Source organism: Ips typographus, linkage group LG3 (assembly GCF_016097725.1).
Source record: "Ips typographus isolate SLU linkage group LG3, UJ_Ityp_2.0, whole genome shotgun sequence".
NCBI classification, from domain to species: Eukaryota; Metazoa; Arthropoda; class Insecta; order Coleoptera; family Curculionidae; genus Ips; species Ips typographus.
Window position 1 is genome coordinate 338,413 of NC_138424.1, and position 24,720 is coordinate 363,132.

At 36.9% G+C, this 24,720-nt stretch overlaps 2 protein-coding genes and 3 long non-coding RNA genes across 20 annotated transcripts; 1 reads left to right on the plus strand and 4 right to left on the minus strand.

Annotated features, from left to right (window-relative positions):
* The first annotated feature begins 29 nt into the window (after positions 1-29).
* On the plus strand, positions 30-22,287 carry Rbp (RIMS binding protein). Of its 15 annotated transcripts, none has more exons than XM_081976806.1 (22): positions 30-278; positions 3,255-3,424; positions 3,483-3,700; positions 4,510-4,650; positions 4,808-5,005; positions 5,059-5,232; positions 5,286-5,504; positions 5,740-5,983; positions 6,038-6,204; positions 6,257-6,415; positions 6,617-6,631; positions 7,218-7,447; positions 7,506-7,752; positions 7,809-8,338; positions 8,393-8,483; positions 8,946-9,140; positions 9,555-9,812; positions 9,871-10,049; positions 10,717-10,897; positions 10,951-11,079; positions 12,612-12,715; positions 15,418-22,287. In XM_081976806.1, exons 1-22 carry the CDS (start codon positions 123-125, stop codon positions 15,829-15,831), a joined length of 4,419 nt encoding a protein of 1,472 aa, XP_081832932.1. In that variant the 5' UTR covers positions 30-122; the 3' UTR covers positions 15,832-22,287. The 15 variants fall into 15 exon arrangements, with proteins under 15 accessions (XP_081832932.1, XP_081832933.1, XP_081832934.1 ...); XM_081976807.1 differs by having other exon boundaries at positions 10,720-10,897; XM_081976808.1 differs by having other exon boundaries at positions 8,964-9,140.
* Positions 812-2,280, minus strand: LOC145727314 (uncharacterized). Its single transcript, XR_014177854.1, has 2 exons — positions 2,140-2,280; positions 812-1,221 (listed from the first exon to the last, which is right to left on the minus strand). It is a non-coding gene; the product is annotated as an uncharacterized LOC145727314 (long non-coding RNA).
* LOC145727316 (uncharacterized) lies at positions 5,134-5,755 on the minus strand. The gene is made up of 3 exons (XR_014177856.1): positions 5,658-5,755; positions 5,324-5,476; positions 5,134-5,265 (listed from the first exon to the last, which is right to left on the minus strand). It is a non-coding gene; the product is annotated as an uncharacterized LOC145727316 (long non-coding RNA).
* On the minus strand, positions 5,810-10,541 carry LOC145727313 (uncharacterized). Of its 2 annotated transcripts, XR_014177852.1 has the most exons (5): positions 10,446-10,541; positions 10,235-10,393; positions 9,845-10,057; positions 6,007-6,222; positions 5,810-5,949 (listed from the first exon to the last, which is right to left on the minus strand). It is a non-coding gene; the product is annotated as an uncharacterized LOC145727313 (long non-coding RNA). The 2 variants fall into 2 exon arrangements; XR_014177853.1 differs by lacking the exons at positions 5,810-5,949; positions 6,007-6,222 and adding an exon at positions 9,659-9,795 and having other exon boundaries at positions 9,857-10,057.
* Positions 22,285-24,194, minus strand: LOC145727304 (retinaldehyde-binding protein 1-like). Its single transcript, XM_081976850.1, has 6 exons — positions 24,048-24,194; positions 23,940-23,989; positions 23,587-23,882; positions 22,832-23,015; positions 22,602-22,778; positions 22,285-22,539 (listed from the first exon to the last, which is right to left on the minus strand). The coding sequence occupies exons 3-6, from the start codon at positions 23,871-23,873 to the stop codon at positions 22,336-22,338; spliced, it is 852 nt and encodes a 283-aa protein (XP_081832976.1). The 5' UTR covers positions 23,874-23,882; positions 23,940-23,989; positions 24,048-24,194; the 3' UTR covers positions 22,285-22,335.
* Between the last annotated feature and the right edge of the window lie 526 nt (positions 24,195-24,720).

Sequence of the window (24,720 nt, forward strand, 5' to 3'; positions counted from 1 at the left end):
TTCTCAAACTTGAGTAAATAACCGTGAATTAATTAGTTTATTGACTAACTTGGTTGGTATATGGAAAGATAACAAAAGTGCCGTTATTAATTCAATAGCAAAACAGTTTTGGCCAGACAAAAATGTGCGTGCATTGCTTAAGTTTAACAAAAAAAGTGTCCCAACAAAGTGAACCGACTTGTTGCGAAATGATTCGAATTAGAGTGTTCCAGTTGTGGCATAGGAAACCACGACCAACCTTAGTTTACAGCAAAGAAAACATTCCCAAACATCTAAAAGTAAGTTTTTTTTTTAAATTTTGATCAAGTCAAACAATTTTGGTACACCCTGTAAGTTACCGTTGTATTTTTGACATGCAGAATCCTAATATTTTCATTGGTCTGCCTTATATTGTTAACAGATGGCGACCAACACTCTTGAATATTGCTGTAGTTGCCAAATTTTCTCAATATTATCATAATTTACAAGAGAAGAACATACAAATTAAAGATGGAAAAAAGTAATGGTAAATCCACTTTTTTGACTTCGCGCTGGTCACATGACCGCTTTATTAGAAAGCCTGATTGTCAACTGTCAAATTATATCACCCAACCCAATTAAAATCTAGTAATCCACTGTCAAATGTCATTGGCATTAGCAAATTCGTTAAAAATGACTGTAATAATCTAACAATCAGACTCACTTTTCGAGACTTTTCCACTAAACTGGCAACGTGGCCTCGGCGTTTTCCACTCCGGAGTGACGTCACGCAACCGGGGGGATGAACGTGAAAATCAATCCCGGCTCGCGCCGTGGAAAATCGACCACCGAACATGACCTATATATAGTAGATATGCCGCCATTGTGAAAAACCCCCAGCTCCGTCCCCAACCGAGAAAAATCCGTTTTTCAGTGTCCTGCAAACGACTTTGCTTAACGGGGTAAGTCCGTGTCCATTCTAGCGACCATTTTGTGTCCGTTCCGTAAGGTTTTTTTGAGGCGGATACGCGGAAAACGGTTGAAACGAACCACCCTCACTCTTATAGCGGGTTACATTTGCAGTTAGAGCCTCGTTTTGAGTGTTAATTGTTTTTATTTTGCATTTCTGAGGTATGTTTTTTGAGGCAAAAACATTTTTTTTTTCAGCTTCCGTTTGACTTATTATTTTCTAAATTAGACCCGAAACAATTAGGAGGTTTCAGTTGTCAGGCATCCTATTTTTATCCTCACTTCTCAACACATCTGCAAATTTAAAAAATTTGTAATAACCAAAATTACTATCGATTTCCTATATTTTCTAATAAAAAACTTGATAGTGAACAAATGCACGGCCCCATTAGCGCAGCGTCGGTTTTTTCTTAAGGGGGCCGCGTAAATCAATGTTTTACTGGCGATTGTTATCTTACTAGGTAGTAATTACCCTGGAGTAACAGGTTTAATTCACCATTTACCGTTTTTGTTAATCAATGAACTGGGGGGGTTGGCGTTATATGGGAGCTTAGTCCCTCTATCAAGTGATTTTTGCGTGCAGATTATCGCTCTATTTTTTTCCTATCGCAAAATTTCTACACGAGTTGACAATGTTTTAGTAGAAGAAATATACGAAAGTTGTTTTTTTTGCTTTGGTTTAAATAGAAATTTGTCCAAATATCCTCTAAACCAAACCATTTACTATAATGGTAATAACACAAAAAAAAAATTATTTGTTCCGAATAACAGAAACTCTAGAAACTGATATGTATCCAAGTTCCTAATTGGTCCAAAATGAGAGTATATGTCATAAGTGACAATTCCAGTCGATTTTCGACCAATTGGAAGTCGCACCAATCCGCACCGTATCAGCAGCTGATAATTTTTAACGTGTGAACCCAACTGAAGATACTGACTCTAAACTGGCATTTATTTCAAAATATACTCTGCAGTCGACAGTTATTCCAAGTATTGTAATCTGGCAAAAAACTTGCTTTCCAATTAAATAATTTGAGCCCATTTTGGTAACGCAATTTCAGTCACGTGATACGATGTCAAATAACAGCAAGTCACGTGACACTACGTACAATTTGCAATTGCAATCAATAACAAGCTCTGCAGCAAGTTACAACAAGCAATATACTTGATCACAAAATATTGAAATTTATTAACTAATACTAAACGACTTACCTACAAATTCTCAGACTTTTTCTTGCATCGGTCAACTTGCCAACGTGTACTACAAAGCCAATTAGGCACAAAAAAGGCGTAAATAAAAATCACTAAAAAAACAACAATAAATTGTTAACTTTCTGTATTGCAGACTCGTGTACGACACCGAAAAAACAGACAAATTTGTTTCTAAAGCACTTTACTGCAATTTATGTCACGGCACAGACAGACTGTCACAACAGTTGACAGTTGAACAGCAGCGTTGCCATTTTTATCCCAATTCCAAATAACTAATACAATAAACAAAAAAAACTTTTTTTTATAACCTTTGTACATTTTGTGTGATAAATGGCAGATAAGGCCGACACAAACAAAAAATGCGACCCGAAGAAGTTTTTGCCGATCCCCCGTCAAGATTTTTCTCGTTGCGTATCTGATTAGGTCGGCAATTTCGCTAATCGGATCCAAATTGTTTTTCGTCCAGGAAATTTGATGCTGAACGCGTCTGGATTCGTTATAAACGCGGAAAAATCTCATCAAGTCGTCGTCTATTTTATCCTGGTCAAGCTAATTATTTTCTACAATAAAGTCTGCCAAACTGTGATTGGTCAAAAAAGCTGTTCTGTATACGTGGTTGCATAACCGACAGTTGTTTAGTGTCATTTGACGTCACTGAAACCTTTGACAGACTTTAAAACTACATACAACAGCTAAAATCAATTACAATTTTTTTGTATTAAAGACGGATACAAACAGATTGGGGTCAGAGGACCGTTAAAAACTGATTGACGCCAAAAGAGCTATTGTTCCGTCTTGACACGTTTCTCGTTTATTATGCGTTAAAAAAATGATTTTCTAACACTCGACAAACCGCTCTCACATAAAAAAAAATGAGTCGAGTGGTAACAAGGTCTCTCTACTCAGGGAAAAGCCATTAACAAGGGAAATACAACCCAAATAAGCCGTCTATCAGTGTTTTATTGTGCTGTTAACGATCCGACCGGGTTTCCATTATTATTTTTATCTCTCTGGATAATATAGTCGTATCGATTTTCCTAGATTAGACGAGCGAACGTTTGTAATCGCTCCGGACTTTCAATGATTTTGAGATGATCGGTTATTGCACGATACAGGCGATGGACCTGGAGCTCCAACTTAGAGCCGCCGAAGCCCGTAGAGCAGACTTAGAGCGGCAGCACCAGGAGGCTCTAAGTGTTTTGGCGGGATGCGGTCCGGATACTCTAGAGGCCCGACAGTCTAGGGTACGGGAGCTGGAGAAGAAAATCGCCCTGGAAAATGTCAGGTTAGTTCATTATTTGCTTTACTTTTATCAAAAAAGCTCCCCTTATCATTTTTACCAGGTGTGAGGAGCTGCAGTTGGAGCTATCCTCAGCGAGCCGCACCCGGGGTACCACATCGTCGACGGTACTGTCTGGGTTGGGCTCCAACTACGGTGGGGCGCAGTCGCACCAACCCTGGTCGCAGTCTAAAGGTACTGAGATTGAAAAAATTATGGCAAAAATAGAGCAGGATAACAGAATATTAGCTGAGTTAGACCATAGTCGCAGTACAACACTAGGTGAGTTTTGGTTTAGCTTGTTGTCCCTTACTGTACTAATACAGGGTGAACCAATGCATAAGAAACTAAAAATCTATATAATATCAAAACGAAGCTTGAGTGGATATTGGTTTATACAGCCATTTTACCAACTAAGGCACCGTGTAAAATTGCGTGCTTTATTGTAACTGTAGACGATTTTAAGTCACGTGACTGTCAATCAAAGATAAATTACAAAAAAAAAATAAGAAGCTGCAGTGAAACGCCGAGGTAAACCTACCCAAACTGAAGGCACGTACGTACATGTACTGTTGGTTGCATAACTTTGTTTGTCAATACAACACAACAAATGAGTAGGAGAGTAGGGTTACACCAGCTGTAAGTTGATACAGTAGGAGACATGCTAATTGTGTATTTAACAAACATTAATAAAAAAAGCATAATTAATGTAACTAGAGGGTTAAATAGAGAATATTGCCGATTGTATAACCTTAAAAACAAAACAATTGAAAATAAATACAAACTGCAGGGCATGTTTATAAACCTTTACAACAATAAACTAATTTTTTAACTGTGACTTATTTGAAACTTTGGTTTCACCCTGTATAGTATACTAGATGTCGCTGATGTTGTTGGGCTTGTTTAGTCACTAGTGACTCCGTTCTCTTAGTAACGTTTCTCCTCTTCCGTTTATGTTGTTTCCTTGGACACTTTGGCATTTCTACCCTCTCAACCCTAAAAACAATCAACCTAAGCCTATATAGAGTGTTTGGTGTTTTCGTAACCGGATTGATGATTTTACTCAACGGAAAATAACGTTGTTCACGTAGGTCAAGGGCTAGCAACAAGTGTCAGTTCTCATGCTTTAGGGGAATGTAGCCCGCCAATTTCGCCGATTACGATGTCGCATACCACCCCCAACATTTACCCCATCAATACGTCCTTGGGCGGTCAACATAGCTACAACGCAGGTATTTTGTCACATTCTTAATATACTGGGTTCAGATGTTTCAGTGTACGTCATCACTTAAACCCAGTATAGCACTTTAGATGTAGTTTTCTCACGCTTTTTTAGTGATGCGTAGAGCAAAATTGTTTAGGAAACATGGCGTTGCTTTTTGTTTGCAGGAACCCTTTCGAGTACCGGCCCCACTTACGTTTCAAACCCAGCTAGTGTAGGTGGTTACAATACTTCTACTTACAACAGTTTGGGACAGCACTACGGTACCACTAGTAAAACATTGATGGGTACTACTGGTATGACCAGCATGGGGCACCATTCTATTGGTATGGGTACTAGCGGAATTGGTCAACAGTCAGTTTTAGGTACCTACAGAAAAAGTGTTAAATTGATTGTGGTTTGACAATGTCACTCACAGGTACTTTAATGCAACCTATGGGTACTATGGGTGGTACCGTGATAGGGGGAACGTCACTTCCATCCTCCGGTTTGGGTACTTCTATAGTACCACCCTCCAATTACTCTTCGAACTCGGTAGCCAACACCACCTTCACCAACCCTTTGGTATCCTCAAACCCTAGCAGAATTCTTGGTATTGATTGTAAGTGTAGTTTTATGGATGCATCTAATCAAGTTTCTTGACAGGTCAATCGTCTTCTTACAACAATCCGACCTTTAACAACCCAATCACGAGCGCTCTGAGCCAGTACTCCACCCTTAACCAGTACTCGAATCCGCTTCCGATCGTCACCACCAGTTATACAAACGCCGTGACATTTTCGAATCCGCTGAGCTCACAATTTAACAGTTTGGGAACCACTGCAATGAACATGAAGCTGAAAGGGATTGATGATGTTGATTTGGGTAAGTGCCTAAAGTAGATTAGATTTAGATTTTAAGTTTATTAGAACGGTCTAATGTGTTTTTAATATCTCTCTATGAATTTTCATCTCTCCTTGGCTTCCCATTTCTAGCATCTGTCTTTCTCTCTTCTCTCTTAAAAAATCACCTGCTTACTCATCGCATATGTTTGCTGCAACATCAAATAATCATCCTTCGTCCAAGTTGTCCCAGCTCAACCCCCAGTTTTTCCCTTCAGGACAACGAAGGGTGGCCACCCCCGTAACCCCTCACCCTCCCCCTTGGACCGGAACCTTGGGTATAACTGACCTACGTCCGCGCATGCTTACAGATGGTTTGGAATCGGATTGGAGCGGTGGGGCCACACTTGGAGGCCTACCGACTGGCGATAGAGGCTTCCTCAATGGACAACAGGTCCAAGAGGGCCAAGTCGATATGCTGGACATACCTGGAAAGGGCAGGTGTTCTGTGTATATAGCTCGGTTAGTTTATATAATTGTTATACCTAGCCAGAGCAAAAATTAGTCATAAATCAGGTTTTCCTATGAACCGGAACCGGAATCTGAGGAGGAACTTAGTATCGTCGCCGGAGATTATCTACTGGTGTGGGGGGAACCCATGGGACCTGGGGGATACTTAGACGCTGAACTGCTTGACGGTCGTCGAGGCTTAGTCCCCGCCCATTTTGTTCAGAGGCTTATTGGTACGTCAAATCCGGAAACTATCAGTCAAACATTGATTTACTGTGACTTAAGGTGACGACTTGCTTGAGTTTCATCAGGCGGTACTCTCCACCTTAAGGGAGGAGGAAATTAACCAGGAAAACTTTGCCGCCGACGTTGCCAGATTGAACGAACTGGCCGAAATGGCCGAACAGCAGGAAGACGAAAACACCGGCCCCGAAGGTGAGACAGGTAGGATCATTTTGCATGTTTTAGAAATCACTGTCATGTTCATTGATGTCTGTGGTTGGTGTTGTGTATTGTTCGGAGGCTGACTGAAGAGTTTAAGTCATCTTCACCAAAAATCCCTTACAAACAAAATTTGCTATTTAGTTTATTATAAATTTTGGAAAGAGAATAATGAATTGTTCGTTGTTTTGTCGGCCTACATAGTCCAGTTACATCAAAGTGAGTACTAAATAGAAGAAAAGCTTTTTTCTTTGGGTGTTTGACTAGTCTAAGCTAGTTTTTTTAATAAGAAAATTTAGTAAGCAAGTTATGAAGAGTTAGATCAGTATAGCCTCACGTAAAACAACAGTTTGTTTACTATAAATGTTACATTCAAAAATTCATTTTTTTAGCGTATTCTAAACTAACATTTATGGTAAAGTAAACTATCAGAGAGTATTGTTGTGTTTTGTATGCTGTTTTGCCCGATTTTGGTCTTTTAAGCATTCGTTTATGACATTTTTTTAATAGATATTTCTAGAGCTATTTAGTACATGTTTCTTCACAAGTGTTTATTTCCTTAAATTCCTCAATTTGAAATCACCTTTTAGCGTAAAAGTTTAACCACATTTATGTTTTTACTGAGTAAAAATAGACAGATTATCAATATGTAGTGATTTTAACTAAAAAAAACGTTATTTTAGAATTTAGCGCTTGTCCACCGATTAATTAGAACCTAACTAAAGCAAAGATCGAATGCTTAAATCGATTATTAAGGGCCACCAAATCCCACAGCTTCCTAGGCACACTTTTAGACTGATTTTAGAGTTTCGCCTCACAGCTGATCTGCTGTTTTCCGTACTAGTGCCGGCCCCCAGGCAACTGACACTCGAACGACAACTGAACAAAAGCGTCCTGATCAGTTGGACGGCGCCCGAGAACGTGGGGCCTAACCACATCGAGAGTTACCACGTGTACGTGGACGGCGTGCTCAAAGCTACGGTCAAAGCCACTGAAAGAACCAGAGCTTTGGTTGAAGGGGTTGATAGTAATCGGGTGAGTTAAGAAGGTAATCAAGTTTGATTGAGAATTATAACAATGAGTTGGAGCGCAGCCTCATAGAATCAGCGTGAGATCGGTGACGGCCAATCGACGCACGTCCAGGGACGCGGCCTGTACTATGATCATTGGTCGTGACACGCACCAGTTGGGTCCCAGCGCAGTAAGAGCCACAAACATAACCTCAACGTCTGCGGTCATCAGTTGGCTGCCAGCTAATTCAAATCATCAGCACGTGGTGTGCGTCAACAACGTGGAGGTTCGCACTGTTAAACCTGGAGTCTATCGACATACCATTACAGGTTATACAACACTACTTGCAAAGGTAATTAAGGTTAAAAGAGAACTTTCAAAGCAGGCCTGGCTCCAAACACTCAATATCGGGTGACAGTAAGGGCAAAGCACCACCGTTCCGCCCAGAACGTGGCAAATTTAGCCGAGGAACTTCCAATGCCAGCCGCTGCGCATACGGATTTTAGGACGCTTCCGAAGGGGTTGCCTGACCCTCCTAGTGACATACTAGTGGAGCCCGGGCCCCAAGACGGCACTCTGCTAGTCACGTGGCATCCTATCACCGCCCCCCACCATACCGGTTCCTCAGTAACCGGATACGCTGTCTATGCTGATGGCAAAAAAGTCACTGACGTAGACAGTCCCACTGGTGACCACGCCCTCATTGACATTTCAAAACTGTTGGGTTTGAATCCGAGACACGTGACAGTGCGCACTAAGGCACGCGACAGCCAATCAGCAGACAGCGTGCCCACTCCCATTCCTACCAGCGTGTTGCGGGGCGGACCCGCTAGACGGCAACAGCCTCACAGTGCAGTGATGCCAGCTCATCTCAGACAGCAGATGCCCAATAGAAATCCACAACAGGGACAACAGGTTTGTTGTCAGATTCGAATATAACGTCATTATTAAAACGTGTTTTGAGCGTAGATTATTGAGCCTGACGAGAATCTGAGCGATAAAGAGATTTTTCCTAATTCACAAGGACATCGGCAACAACAGAGCGGTATTCCCTCCATAGGTAACTGGCATGAGTTTCGAGAGTTTTATTTGTTACAGTTAGAGTGGAAATGCAAGTGACAACACTGAAATATTGACTAAAAAACTAGTTTGTTGTCAGTTGTTTTCTACTCATAAAATTATTCGTGTCACATTTATTAAACATATAGAAAGTAGTCAAAAGCGATTTTAGACTAGGTAATATTTTGGCATGAGAATGGTTAGCTAGGTTGGTCTGAGGTGCTTTATAGATAAACCAAAGTAGAACATAAACTAAAAATTTCAAAGTTTTGCCTGGAAAAACTTGCTCTAGATTTGATATGCGGTAGATAAAGCCTGGCAGGCAAAACTTGGATAATTGGAAAATGAGACAAATCAAAACAAATTAGCCGTTATTAGAGTCTTAGTTAAAGTTGGTGTCCAAAATCCAAATCTACTAACCGCTTAGGCCAAAAATTTTTCTTCCCGAACGAACGACGTTTAGCTCCCCGATCGCTTACAGAAATTACGAAAGAAAATTATGACCCCAACATGTCCGAGGACGAGATCGACGCTAGAAACCGGAGATTCAATAGGAACCAAAACAGACAGGCGCAGAACCCAGGACAGCAACAACAACAAAATGTGGCTGGCGCTAGTACCCAAGCCAATCAGCAATATTATAGTGGAGGACAACAAGGTATTGTGTTTTGTCACTAACCTTGAAAAATGTTAATTCTTACATTAATAAACTCCAAATAATATTTATGTATTACATTGATGGTGGATGAGAGTTTTGTAACTTTTTAAATGTCTTGTCAACACTTATTATCAAAGACATTTGAGGCACATTTCTATACACGTTATCAATCAACGTTAAAACATTTTTCTGAAGAGTTCCACTTTTAAACACACTTTAAGGTAGGTAAACACAGCACGTTTTATATTGATCATTTATAGAAAAGTAATAGATATAACTATTTAAAATGTTTAACTAGTATTAGAAATTATAAAAATTATTAGGTAGCTTATTTTGGCCCCCATAGACACCACAATAAATCCCATCTAACCAACCAATTGAAAAATGGGCTTACAAAAACATTGACATTTTTAGTGGTTCAAAATCAGAGACAAACACAAATGATGCGCAATCAACAGCAGGGCATGCGCCCTTCGCCCAACAATCCTCAAAACAAGATGCGCGAGCAAAACACCAAACCGAAATATTTTGTGGCCCTATTCGACTACGATCCGGCAACCATGTCCCCCAATCCCGACGCCTGCGACGAAGAACTGCCCTTTTCAGAGGGAGACACCATTAAAGTGTGGGGAGAAAAGGACGCAGACGGTTTTTACTGGGGAGAATGCAGAGGTACTGTACTAATACAAATTAAGCGTTCTTACCTCAAAACTAACCGACTCGGATCCAGGTCGAAGAGGTTTTGTGCCCCACAACATGGTAATGGAACTGGACAGTAATCATGGCAACCCCGCAATCCAACAGCACAACAATCAGAGCATGCAACCGCCTATGAACCAAACAGTCAGACGAATGGTGGCGCTGTACGACTACGATCCGCAAGAATTGAGTCCAAACGTGGATGCCGAAGTAAGTTTCTAAAAAAAAACACGTTTTTTGCTGTTAACAGGAGTTCGGTAATTGGGGTCACCATTTTAACTGAACTGGCTTCCTGATTGGTTAAAAGTCTGACCAAAATGTTTTTTTGACCAATCAAAATGCGTTTTTTCTGAATCATGGTTTTATTGACGCAATTCACAGTAAGAAATACTTACAAATTATAGTTTACCCTTTTATATTGTACCATCACCGTTAAAGTAATTGCAAGAAGCCACAAAGCTGTCCTAAAACTTATTGTATACACCAATGTGCGCCAAATGCAAGAAGTACTTATCTTCCTTTTCTGACGGTACTATAATGGCACCAAACACAAACTTAAAAACAATTGAATTTAGTACTTAAATACTGACAACACCCTATAGTTACCGTTCAAAATACCAAAAAATAGAGAATCAAGAAAAAAAATTGGACATTAAACGTCAGCCAGAATGGAAATGCTGTCAACCAAACTGTCATTCTTATCACTTGTCATGCTTGTAATCAATTCTAATTGACGGCAGCGCCACACTAGAGTGAGTGGAACTATTTTTAGCCAAATATACTAACACAATTCACTCAATTACCGAACTGCATACATACAGGTTGTTCGAAATCAAGACCACGTAAATCTCTACCAAAACCTTTTTACAAACCACTGCAGGTAGAATTGAGCTTCAGCACCGGCCAGATGATCACCGTTTTCGGGGAAATGGACGAGGACGGATTCTACAACGCGGAAATCGACGGGGTTAGGGGTTTGGTGCCCTCTAATTTTCTGGCCGAAGCTCCCGATCAGTTTGGCCCTGGCGGGCCCAATCAAGGCCAACCAAACCGAGCAGGTTTGAGTTTGCAACTTACCGAAGTGGTTGGAAATTAATGTGGAGGGGTTTAGATAATTTTACAGGACGAGGTGGGCAGAACCAACCTAGAGGAGCCGGTCCAGGCGCTAGAGGTCCTCCACCACCACCAAGAGAAAACCAGATGCGGGGGACGCCCGGTGCCGTGCAAAATAGGGGCAAAGGTATGTAGGGCTTTATATTGTTTTATGAACTAGGTCAGTTTTGGTTAGGTTTTTGTTTGGTTTAGAAATAGGGAATTTTAAGTTTAAAACTCACATTTTTGTTTTGTTTTAAAGCTAGGAGAAATTCATCACACACTTGCCCCTCTCTTTTGTTTTGTACAATTTTTGGTTAATTATTCAATGTGGATGAATAAATTTTAGACTATTGATTAAAATAAAACACGACACACTTTTAATTTCGCCGAAAACTGACACCGTAATTTGTGTATTTTCTCGCAAGCGTGTGATGTAAACTGTGATTTATTTTTGACATTCCCTCTACTAACTTTCAATATTATTAATATTTGCAAAGTGAAAAATGTTGAAAGTAAATCAAGAAAGCTTTAATTGTTGCCATAAATAGTTTGTCACTGTTTTAAACGTGAGTCAATGTAAACTTGTGTTGAAAGCTATTTATGGTGTGTAATCTCAATGTATGAATTTGCACTACAAATCGGATTGCCAATTGCTAGCTCTAACTTTTCTACTTCTATTGACTACATTTGGTAATTCAAAAGACAATACAAAAATATTATTAAAAGAATAAGTGAATAATTCAAAAGAGAAATCAAAATGGCGTCACGACAACTTTGACAGCTGTGACGTGTGCCTGACAGACGTCCAATTTTAGGATCGACAACCATGTCTCAACTGTCATACATTCCATATATAAAATGTTTATTAAAACTATGAATAAAGTCATTTAAAATTATCAAAACTTGAATTTGTTTTTAAAAAATTGTCTTTTGAACTACTGTGATCTTGAATGGCATGACGTAAACTGTGGTATGTTGGAAACTTTTAATGACTCGTAACTTTGTAAAGCTGAATCGATTATTTTATTGATTTTCTTCAGTTTTTTTTTTTTTCAAAATTTGGCAACTAAGTTTTTAAAAACCGTGGTTAAATGTCAGTTTTACTAGGCCAACTGTTGGTGGTAGAATTTATATTGTAATACTTATAATCAGGCAAACACTAAAGTTTAAAAGCAAGTTCTTTGTCAAAATGTAAAAAAAAAGAAAATTTTAAGATTGAAACTTCAATGCGCCGTTAATATTTATGTACGCTCCAGTTTTCTATAGTTATCTATGATTTGTTTCGATAGCACTGCCATTAAATCAATGAAGTTGATATGCAAATAGAGAGGCATCATACTATACGTCATATTACACTTTGACAATATACTCACATAACTGTGACTTTTACATTGTTTTTGTTGTTCTCTTAACCTAAATAAAAGTAAAAAAATAAATTAGATTTGGACCATCAACGGCTCACAAACATTAACGTAAAGGTTAGTTTAAATAAAAAAAACATAGGCCACGTGACAGCGACAACACCAATGACTAGTAAGATTTCCGACATACCACGCGACCGTCACGCCCTCTACGAACCGAAAAAAAAACAACAAAATCTCTGTCCGCTATTCGCTGATCAGACGCAGGGTTGCCACATTGCCTGACCGTTGTTCGTTTGTCTGTCTGTTGGTCTAGATGCCTGCCACCTGTTGTATAGCTCCTCTCAGTTAGACTCATCCTTCAACAACACTCAAGCATCGATGTCGAACACCAACAACACTTCTACCGAGCACCAACAGGTATATTTGTTACTCTGTCTCTCTCAGATTCTCTCGCTTCGCTTGGGTCTTTGCTTGTCTTTCTTTTTTTTATTGTTGTTGTAGGCTTTTGCTACTGCTTGTTGTGCTAATGCCGTTTTGCTACTATTGTACGTTAGCGAAATGGTGCTATTGATTTAAGCGCTTATAAGATATAGTTTTAAATTTAATTCATCCCTTTTAAGCACCCTTGAAAGTCAACAGCATGCGTTGTGTACACAGTAGTTCGGATAACAACATGAGAAACTGTTGCAAGCGATACTTTTAATTTTGTTTATATTTTTTTGGTAATTTAAACGAGTTTACATTCAAAATGTCACGTTCTAATTTTTGACAGCTTTGGTAGGTTATTACGACCAGATTAGAATTTTTACTAGATTTTTTTTTAGAGTTTTATGACGACATTGAACCATATTTTTTAATATATAGATTGGATTTTGTTTTTTTGGGCGGCTTTAGTATGCTGACGTTTAGAACGTAATTATAGAATGGGGTGAAGCTGTTAAAAAAAACCCCTGTTGAATTTAATAATTATTTGATACAGAGAAGGAATAACAGTGGAGCAGTTTACAAGTGACATACGTCAAACTGTCTGTTAAGGATAATTGACAGATTGAGTCTGACAGATATTGTCAAATTACGTCACACTGTGTATCGGAGTATTGAAGGCCTGTGAGAGACAAAAATACACCAATTATATAGAAATTTGATTTCTGAATAAATTTATAATATAGTCCTTTACGTAATGATGATCAAGAGTACTGTGACATTGTTTAGATTGAAAAATTATGATTTGACGTAAATATCATTAAAAAATCTGGTTCTGTTGCTATTAACAGTCAAGGAAGCTCGACAACAAGTTCAAAAGGCTTCTAAAGTAGTCAAAAAAATTCCAAAACAGTCTAGAAGCTTCCATAAGCTCTTCAACTAGTCTAGAAGATTTTCAATTCTAAAGCAGTCTAGAATCTTGAATATGCTCTTTAAACTGTCCTAAAACCTTCTAAATGCTTCTGAAGTAGTCTAAAAAGATTTCAGAAGCTTACGAAAGACTATAAAACCTTCAAAAACTTTCAAAACAGTGTCTAGAAGCTTCCAATTGCTGCTGAAGCAACATAGAACCTTTCAAATGGCTTTGAAACTGTCTAAAAGCTTCCAAATACTTTTGAACTGGTCTAGAAGTTTTCAAAACAGTCTAAAAGCTTCCATATGATTCTAGAGCAGTTTAAAAGCAACTCAAAATTTCTAAAATGGTCTAAGATTTCCAAATGCTTCTAAGAAGTCCAGAACCTTCAATATGCTCTTTAAACTAGCCTAAAACCCTCTAACTGCTCTTGAAGTAGTCTAAAAAAAAATTCCAAAACAGTGTCTGGAGCTTCTAAATGCTACTGAAGCAGCATAGAAGCTTCCAAAAGCCTTTGGAACAGTCCAATAGCTTCCACACGCTCTTCAACTAATCTAAAAGTTTTCAAAAGATTTCAATTTACTCTAAAATCTTCCGTATTATTTTAGAGAAGTTTAAAATTTTCCAACAATTTCTAGAACCGTCTATGATTTCAAAATGCTTCTAAAGCAGTTCAGAACCTTCAATATGCCCTTTAAACTGTGCCTAAAACCTTCTAGCTTCTCAGAAGCTTTTAAAACACTATAAAAGCTGCCAAAACCGTGTCTAGAAGCTTCCAATTGCTTCTGAAACATCATAGAATCTTCACAAAGCCTTTGGAACTGTCTAAAACTGTCTAAGATTTCCAAATGCTTCTAAGCAGAACCTTCAATATGCTCTTTAAACTGTCCAAAAATCTTCCAAATGCTCCTGAAGTAATCTAAAAAGATTTCAGCTCTTAAAACACCATAGAAACTCCAAAAGCTTTCAATAGTATCTAGAAGCTTCCAAATGGTTCTGAAACAGCTTAGAAGCTTCCAAAAGCTTTTAGAACAATTTAAAAGCGTGTTATTGCAAACTGTTGTATCTACAACACAGTTAGTACAATATTAAGTATAACTGAGCCTTCTTATCAATCTGTTAATACAAATAAACTTTGAAAAATAATAATCTTATTTATAATTATTAATTTAGATTGCCACAATAGCCCACTGTACGACGGACTCCATCTTTGTTGAAAGCATTGATTTGCAATAGTTCTTTCTCTTACATACAGGTGTGGTAAATCCAAAAGCGACCATAGGAAAACCGTGTAACGGACAGAGAAACGTAGGTAATTGCATGCGCGGGAGAAAGACAGAAAACGAAAAAAATATCAAGTAGGCCATATTTTTAGCGCGCTTTTGCCAAACGTCGTAAGTATTCAATACCCTCGACAAACTTACTTACGGCGTTTGGCAACAGCGCGCTAAAAATATGGCCTACTTGATATTTTTTTCGTTTTCTGTCTTTCTCCCGCGCATGTAATTACCTACGTTTCTCTGTCCGTTACACGGTTTTCCTATGGTCGCTTTTGGATTTACCACACCTGTATAGATAATTTAACATTACCATCCAAACAATTTATGTATACAGGATGTCCTAGATTTTGATGGAAAAATTTGATTTTTTTTATTGTCTATCATAGATTCAGATAATAACAAATCGGTTTTAACAAAATATAATTTATTTGTTGTTTATTGGATTTATATTATGTAAAAGCTGATATTGATACTATTTCTAAATGTTGTATATAAAATTAAAGGGGAGACTGCGAGGGATGCTGAGACCAGGGCCTGGTAACCAATCCCAAATGCAAACGGCCGCCCAATCCACCCAAGCCCAACAGCAGCAGTTCGGCCAACCGACTTCCCAAAACACCTCAATGGGCGGCCTGTTTTCCAGCCTTACCGGATCAGGTCAGGCTCAGCAGACAACCAACCAGTCCAACTATGGACAAACCAACCAACAGAACCAACGGATACAGCATAAGGGCGTGCCGCAGGTGTTGCCCAACGTGGGCGGCATGGGACAGGTGGGCGGGGCTCAGCCGCAGCCAGGCGCCCCCGGCGGCCCCAATCTGATGCAGAAGCTCAACGAAATTACGGCCCCCGGGGGCGACATACTGTCGAAAGGAAAAGAACTGATTTTTATGAAATTCGGTTTGGGCGGCAAATAACCCACGAATATGCATCAGTGCTCGGTGCAAGTTTACTAACGAAATTACGTCAAAAAATGGGGTTAGAGTGCGCGTAAATTTGTAACTGTTTGTAAAATCATGTAAAAATTGAAGCAAAAATCTTTTGCGGGATTAACGGTTTGACGAAATTGTTAAAATGTTGCGTTTATATTTAGTTTTTTTTTTATGTTACACTGAGTGTCCAAGAAAGGAAGAACTACTATTTTGTACTCTTTCTATCTTGGACACCCTGTATAAGTGGAACCTCGAAAAGAATATGACAATAATATATCCGTATTGTAGAGAAAAACTACACATTGCTGAATGTTGTGCAGAAATTTGGTTTTTTGTCCCAGCTATTTCTGTTAGTCCTGTCCTGTTTGATGTGTGTAAATAGACGCAGCATTTTAAAAATTTCCTTATGTAAAACAATTTCCATTTGATTCTCCATGAATTTTAAAACTTTATTATTTTTCATAATTTGTAAAGGTACGACGGTCGTTTTTCTTTTTTGAACATTCAAAATCCTTATGGTGACATATACAAGCATGGTTTTGCTAAACAAAAGTAGTACAAGTTGTGTCTGGCGCAATGGTAAAACTGTACTTTGCTTTTGTATCTACTTATACCTATACCTATACATTATTACTTGTACATTCTGTTGTTGAAAATCAGTGCAAAAGGTGTTATATTATCACCAGGTCCGATTCAATCCGTTCTAGATCACTTTAGTTAATATTTTCTGAATTAAAAAATCTTCTACAATTACAAGACCAGCTGCTGGGATAATAGGGGCAATATTGTGGGTGTTACAGCAAAATAGTCACGTGACTTCACATATACATGGTGGTCAGGGTTGTTTTTGGACCTACCCTAACGTTTGGCTCGAAAGAGTATCACGTGACCTCGGTAACTTTAAAAACAGCTTAATAACAGTAGTGCGGTGTTGCCAAAATGTTACCTGTCCATAAACAGAGAAGAAATGTTGAAACTTTATATCCGAGGAAATCTATTGATTATTTTGAGATCAAAATAGTATTTCAAGTAGATTTAAAGAATTTTGGGACTTTTTTTTGATAAAACTAATTTTGGAAATTACAAAAAAGTTTCAAAAAAGCAGTTTCCATGGAAAAAACTCATTTTAGAATTAGAAAAAATTTTAAAAAACAAGATAAAAATGACAAATTAAAAATTGCAAGTCACATGACTCTAAAAACTCTTTTTCGACAGCTCGTAACTGAGTTATTTTGACAGTTAGCGAGTTGATTTTTCTACTAAATTGTATGCCATAAAATTCTCTTTAAATTACTTTCTATAGTTCCAGTAGCAAAGTTGTCAAATAACCGAGTTATTTTGACTTCAAGTGTAAAGAGTGAACATTCGGTCAAACAAATACAACCTAAAGTTTGACACCTCGTAGCTCGGTTATTTTGACAGTTAACGAGTTGATTTTTGTATCATAGTATATGCCATGAAATTCTCTTTAAATTACTTTCTATAGTTCGAGTAGCAAAGTTGTCAAATAACCGAGTTATGTTGACTTCAAATGACAAAAGTAAAAAATTCAGTCAAACAAATACAACCCAAAGTGTGACAGCTCTTTCTTTTTTTGAAAATTTAAAAAAACAGGTCTAAAGTGGCAAACTAAAAATTGCAATTTGATTGACTCTGGAAACTCCAAAAAATTGGGTTCTATGAAAAATTACACACTTAGACACATAATAATAAAAATTATTTAAAAATTTTCAAAACTCAAAAACAGTGTAAAAATGGCAAATCAAAAATTATAAATCAATCACAGATGACTCTAAAAATTCAAGAGAATCAATTTCTATGAAAAAAAAAACATACTTTTTGTATTCCATTGGAAAACAGTGCGACGTTGCCAAACTATTGAAAACTAGTGCGTTTAACCACAAAAACTCTTGATACCTCAAACAGAACTAAGGCGCTTGAATTTTCAGATAAGAGCAAGACAGAAAGACAGAAAACGAAAAAAATATCCAGTAGGCCATATTTTTAGCGCGCTATTGCCAAACGCCGTAATACCCTCGACAAACTTACTTACGGCGTTTGGCAACAGCGCGCTAAAAATATGGCCTACTTGATATTTTTTTCGTTTTCTGTCTTTCTCCCGCGCATGCAATTACCTACGTTTCTCTATCCGTTATACGGATTTCCTATGGTCGCTTTTGGATTTACAACACCTGTATGTGTTGTATTACAAATGTGCGCATAAGTGAAACTGAAGTAAAATATGCATTTCAAATAACAAACAAAAACCTAAAAAGTGTACAAACAATTTCTGTTGTGTGTTTCTTGGCCCAATATTTCCAAAACCGATCGAAATTTGGCAACAATGTTACAAGAATGTGTCATTAAAATTGACTTTAGTTTAATTTAACCGATTTTGTAACTTTTACGTTAATATACACAAACTGACTGACTGAAGATAAGAAATTTGAAATATTAATTATGTTCGCTTAATCCTCGCTAGGCCAAGCAAACTTGTTAAATTTTCCAATTGTCACGTGATACTCCATTGTGTACGATTAGCGCAGTCACCTGACAAATTTCAGATTATCGTCTGATTGGTAAAATGAGAAAGAAACAGAAGCTAGTTTAAATATGTAAATTTCAAAATTTTCGTAACATTTTAATAGATTAGACAAAAATGGGGAAAACACTTCTTGTAACTTCAAAGTGACATGTGTCAATCCGCCAAAGCGGATGTGACGTAATTTGGCAGTTCTGTCTTTTTGTCTTCTTTTCCAGAAATACATAAATCTGTAGGTGTAGGTTTATGAGTGAAAACACGTGATCTATTCACTTCGTTGTGACAACTGCTACGTTTTGACACTAAAAGCGCATTTTTTGTCACAAACTTGTCTATCACAGCAACTGGTCTCAAAAACAACAAAAAAAACTGACTGAACTCTGTTTCTAATTGATCCAACAAACCACGTGATCATAAACACGAATGATGCTGACGTGGTTTAGAAGAATTCGTGTTCAAAATAAGCTTATATGGTTATCACCCATACTGCTTGACTTTGTTACCATATCTTACGTAATACTTAAAAAATTGTATTTTAATGAAAATAACAGTATTAATCACTTAAAAGCCATCAATGATAAGTCGGTTTTAAGTACAAAAAGAAATTATAAAGACCAAATATCTTAATTAATACGTAACAAAAAGAAAAAAAAATGAAAATGAATAGACTTATTTCGAATTGTTATTAAGACTTGTTACCTAGCTTTTTTATTGCTCTCAAAAGTGATACTGGTCTGGGTTTTCTTACAATTAAGTAAGCAAATCAGTTTGTATGAGCTAAACTAGTCGGAAACTATATAGTTGCTTATTGTTAATGTTTTTAGGCAATCAGGAGGTAACTCCTCCTCCCTCCACTCTTGATTTGTACTGATTTGATTAATTATATTGATTTGATTACTGGAATTAGCTGAAATCTTTACAGGCACTTCGGGATCTAAGGTGAGTTTGATTTTTAATAAAAACGCACAATAACGACTTTTTTGAAGGGAATGGCGTATTTTCCCTGAAACTCTCGATTTGTTTTCATTGCACCACTGAAAATTGTATAAAAAAAACGCAAAATAAACTCGAATCCATAATATAACAAATTGCCCGCGAAAAACTGTAATGTTGTGGGTTATGACACCGACTTTCGCAAGTTTATAATTTATATCGTGTATATAAACATACTTCTGATAATAAATACGCTTTTATAAGAAATTATATGTAATTTTTTGGTAGCGTAGACCATTGTACAAGGTTTCTACCGGACCCTGTACAGTGGTTTGGTTGCCAAAAACGGCTGAACGTATGCAAAAATGTGTGGAACTGATTTGGGATACGTAATATCAGTTAGTTTGCTCGCCCTGTATATGAAACCAATTTGAAACGCACATCTTATGTTACACCCTGTACAACGTGTGGAAAAATTTAACTTTAAGTATAGTCTACAAAAAAAAACTAGGAGGAGTGAATGAACAAGCCTGACATACCCCAACAAAAGTTACCAAACAAAATCAGATCCAAACGCGTTATGACCTAAAAATCACATGACACCATAATTTTAAAAATTACCTGGTGGTCACGTGACTTTTGGATCCGAAAATCACAAACCGAAAGAAAACGGCTATGATTTCTGCTGTGTAAATCATAACGCCTACTGACCAATCACCCCTTCTAGTTTTTAAATAGACTATAGATGGCTATGATGAGGTAATAATGACATGTGTCAGTTGGTCACCTGAACGATAACACGTTTTCTGATAAAGCGGTCATGTGACCCAAGTGTCCCTAGATCGTCAAAACGGTCACGTGTCCTTTGTAACTGAATTTTAGGATTAAAATATGGTCATATAACCTTTACAACAACATTTTAACCTTCAAATTCGTCACGCTACCGTTGAAATGCCATTTTATGTCGCGTAACTTTTTATAAACCGTTTTGACATTTAACGTCACGTTACCATTTTTAGAGAAAAACTATTTTTACCTTTAAAAAAGGTCACGCGACTACAAAACTCTCCTTCAATCGTCAAAACCGTCACGTGACCCGTATTAGTGTGAAAACAGTCACGTGACGTTTAGGACAAAGTTTCTAACTTAAAAAGAATCACGTGACCTTTTAAATGTTATTTTAGAATCGAAAACCTTCAAGACAACATTTTTATCCCTAAAAATCGATACACGACATTTAGAATCCTATTTTATATCACGTGACCTTACAAATACGATTTTGGCATTAAAAATAGTCAAGTGAATCTCTAAAACACATTGTCGCCATTTAAAACTGTCACGTGACCATTTTCACCTTAAAACGAATAGCGTGTCTTTCAGAACATTAGTTTGAACTTAAAAACGGTCCCGTGACCTTTTAAATACGAATTCGGTATTTAAAACAGTCACGTGACTTTCAAGATTTTTTTAAGCGTTAAAAAAGTCACGTGACCTCTAAAATACCTCTAAAAAATAAATTTGATGATTGAAAACAATCACGTGACTATTAAAAACGTTTCTAAAATGTCAAAATGGTCACGTGATCTTTATAACTGAATTTAACGATTGAAAATAGTATCTTGATCATCACGACAAGGTTTCTACCGTAAAAACGATCACGTAACCTTCTAAATGCTATTTTAGAATCGAAAACCGTCACGTGATCTTTATAACTAAATTTAACAATTGAAAACAGTCACTTGATCTTTAGGATAAGGTTTCTAACTTAAAAACGATCACGTGACCTTTTAAATGCTATTTTAGAATCGAAAACCGTCACGTGACTTTCAAGACAAGATTTTTTCCTTAAATATCGTCACGCGACCTTAGAATGTCATTTTATATCACGTATTTGTTCAAATACTATTTGGTCACGTGGTCTGCAGGTTTTCAAATTTCCGTTAAAAAAGAGTCACGTTGCTTTTAAAATAAAAATTTCGTGATTGAAAATAGCCACGTGATCATCAAATTTCCACTTTTACATTAAGTCACGTAAATCTCTTATACACATTTTGACCATTAAAAAACTGTCACGTGACCATTTTTCACCTTAAAAAGAGTAGCGCGACCCAGAATATCGGTTTTAGCTTAAAAACGGTCTCGTGACAGTTACTAGATGATCAAGATTTCATTTTGACGTTAAGAATGTATCACGTGACCTTTAAAACAAAATTTGGTGGGGTTGGAAATAGTCACGTGACCTTCAGGTTTCCACTTTGACCTTAATTAGTCGCGTTAATCACTAAAACACATTTTGTCCATTTAAAACCGTCACGTGACTTTCAAAATATCAGTTTGAACTTAAAAAGGGTGACGTGACTTTTCAAATACGATTTCGCTATTTAAAACAGTCACGTGACCATTAGAAATCCATCTGGATTGTCAAAACTGCCACGTAACTTTTCAAATACGATGTTGCCTTTTAAAACAGTCCAAGATTCCATTTTGACGTTAAAAAAGCGTTAATTTTGCAGTTTAAATTTTCCATACGTGTATAGTTGAGATAATCCGTACTTCTGAAATCGAACAAAATTTGGCAGCTGTGTCTCAAGCTTTTGTTTTTCATGGTTGTTCTGACAAGTGACATGATCAAAAAAAGCAGCTTTCAGATTTTGACCAATCACAAACCACTAACAAACTTCCTTAACAACTGTACAATGTTGTCAAATTTGTTCTGTAACTTTTATTTTACTATGAAAATACGTATGCCAAACGGTTCCAATTTTGATGAAAAAAAGTATTTAGTGATTTTTTCATGAATGGTTGTGAACTTGGTCAGCTGACATATCAAAATATGGCCGAGACGTTATATAAGATATTGCATATGGGCCTGCTTGTTACAGAATTATAAATAAAAAACAAAACTATCAATGTATTATACACACTGTATCGATAAAATGATGAAAAATAAATCATTTACCAAGTTATTTGTTGTTTAATTTATTGCTATTAATCAATGACAATAATAATATAAATTATTTCCTATTGTCTTTGTATTGTTCTATCTGTTTTTCGCAGGCGTCCAAATAAATTCTCAGTTTTCTACACTGGTATCTAGTTTCATGTGCTAATTGGTCCAAATTAGGGAGATTCCCGGAAAAATCAGACGGAAACATGTCTTTAGGAATGTACTTTGTGAAAAACTCATCCATGTTGCAGTTTGGGGAGTGGGTAATTATCTGAAAAACACCCCAAAAAATTATTAAAACCACTCTAGTCATTTACAGGGTGAGTATACTACCATGTCGTATAGTTCCTTATTCATAAAAGGTTTGATAAGCAGCAAAATTTTATCAAACACATACGACGTGTTTAAAATATGGATTTGCTTCAACTGAGTGGGTAATGCCTCTTGAAGAAACTGAAAAACCTTCTTCAAGGTGGTGATTTTCAATCTCGTCATGTGCATCAACCCCACCTGCAATTTAACCCTTTAAAATGTATTTTTTCTTGTGGAAAACTACTAATTACTCCTTTCATATTTAGCACCACCAATAGTCCAGAAGGTGGATTATCGTGTAGGATGTAGTCCAGATAGGTGAAGACCAATTTGACTTGGGAATCCACGTTGAAACTGGAGTAGCTAGTGTCTTTCAGTGCACCAACTAGTACAGCGTAGTTCTCTTTGGTACGATGAGGCATTATGGCAACGCTCCTAAATATTTTTCCACAAAAATGACCGAAATGTTTATGTCACACGTGCCATGAAATGATTAACAAGTAATGCACTCACGTGATAACTGTCAAATTTGTCCGAAGTTTAATAACCGGGTCAAAAAAAAAGAAACATTCAAACTAAAAGAAGAATTTAAAGAAAAACACAACACTTTTTAAGAAATTAGCATAGATAACAAAAGGGTGTTTATAGACTTCAGCATCCATATTTGTTTGAAATGTTGACGTTTGACAGATTTGTTGAACAGCCTACCTTGATTTTTAAACATAAATTCACGTGATTATCAGTTGTCACATTGTTTTCTCTAGTTGGTTTAGTAGTTTGTTCGCTGGCAACATTATAAAGAGTATAAATACGGTATGTACCAATTCTTGTTACATTTTTAGTAAATTTTTTCATTATTGTGCCAAACATATTATTTGACAAACCGTGGTTACTGGAAAACACTGCCATTTTCAAAACTGTGTTCTCATGGCCAACTGTGATCACTGTAGTCACATGACTCTCGATACTACGTCACTAATAAATACAGGGTGTTTGTAAAACTTACGCCACTTGACAAGCGTGAATAAGTTCATCGCCGTCGATGTCCCTGTTGGCGAAAAGTTCAGGAGCGGCCGCTTTGTATTTGAAAAAGCACAGAATACAGTTTTTGGTGGCTTCGATGTCGTTTTTGCAAGCAATCAGAAAAATAGCGATCTGCTCGTCCGACAAAGCAGGTATCGTCGGCATAAATTCCAACCATTTTCTCATACCCTCTATGTTGTAACTCGACGTTCTGCCGGCCTTTACCAAATCACCGGCCGAAAAATTGTATTCTATCCGACTGTCCGTCATAATTGGAATCTTGAATTTTCAACGTGATTATTATTGCAATTTCATTTAGTTTTTAAAGGTTTTTACCAATTTGTGCAACTGGAATGTACTGGTGTTTAGCCCAGAAACATAAGTACCTTAAAAAAATTAAAAATTTATTACACTTTTCTAAAAATTATTAACTCGGAAACTCACCTTTGGATAAGAATGGCTAACCTGTCTAAAATCCAAAACCAAACTAAACTAATTGAAACGTTAATCCAAACTAACTTAAATGCGCTATAGTTTTTCTATCTAAAAAGTCAACCTGTGAACTTGTAAGGGCAATTACAATAATGTGTAATTAACGGCCCAATTAATAGACGATGATAGACGAGTAAGTTGAAAGGTTTTCTCAAAACCATGTTCGGTAATTTGTACAATTTTTATTGAACTTAAAAGGCGACAACGTCATTAACAATTGTTTTTTTTGTAAAACTACGTATTATAGGTATAGTTTCATTCAAATGGTGAATGGAATTTTTACACTCCACAACTTAATTTTGTAATTGAAATAAAACTTGAATTGTTATAAACTCCACAAGTGCAGTATCATTGTGTCCGTAAGTCACAGCATTGTGTTTGTGATTGGTCAAAAAAAGCCAGCAAGCTGAAAGCTGCTTTTTTGACCAATCACAAACTACCCCCACTGTGCTGTCAACTGTCGATTTGCGCCATTTTAAAATAATTTATTAATTATTTTAGTAAAATAAACACGTTTGCAATTTTTGACAGATTTAACAGACAAATTATCACAGATTTCTGATGTAATTATTGATTTTCGAACTAATAATTATTGAAGTCAAAATTGCATTTTCCTTTTTGTTAT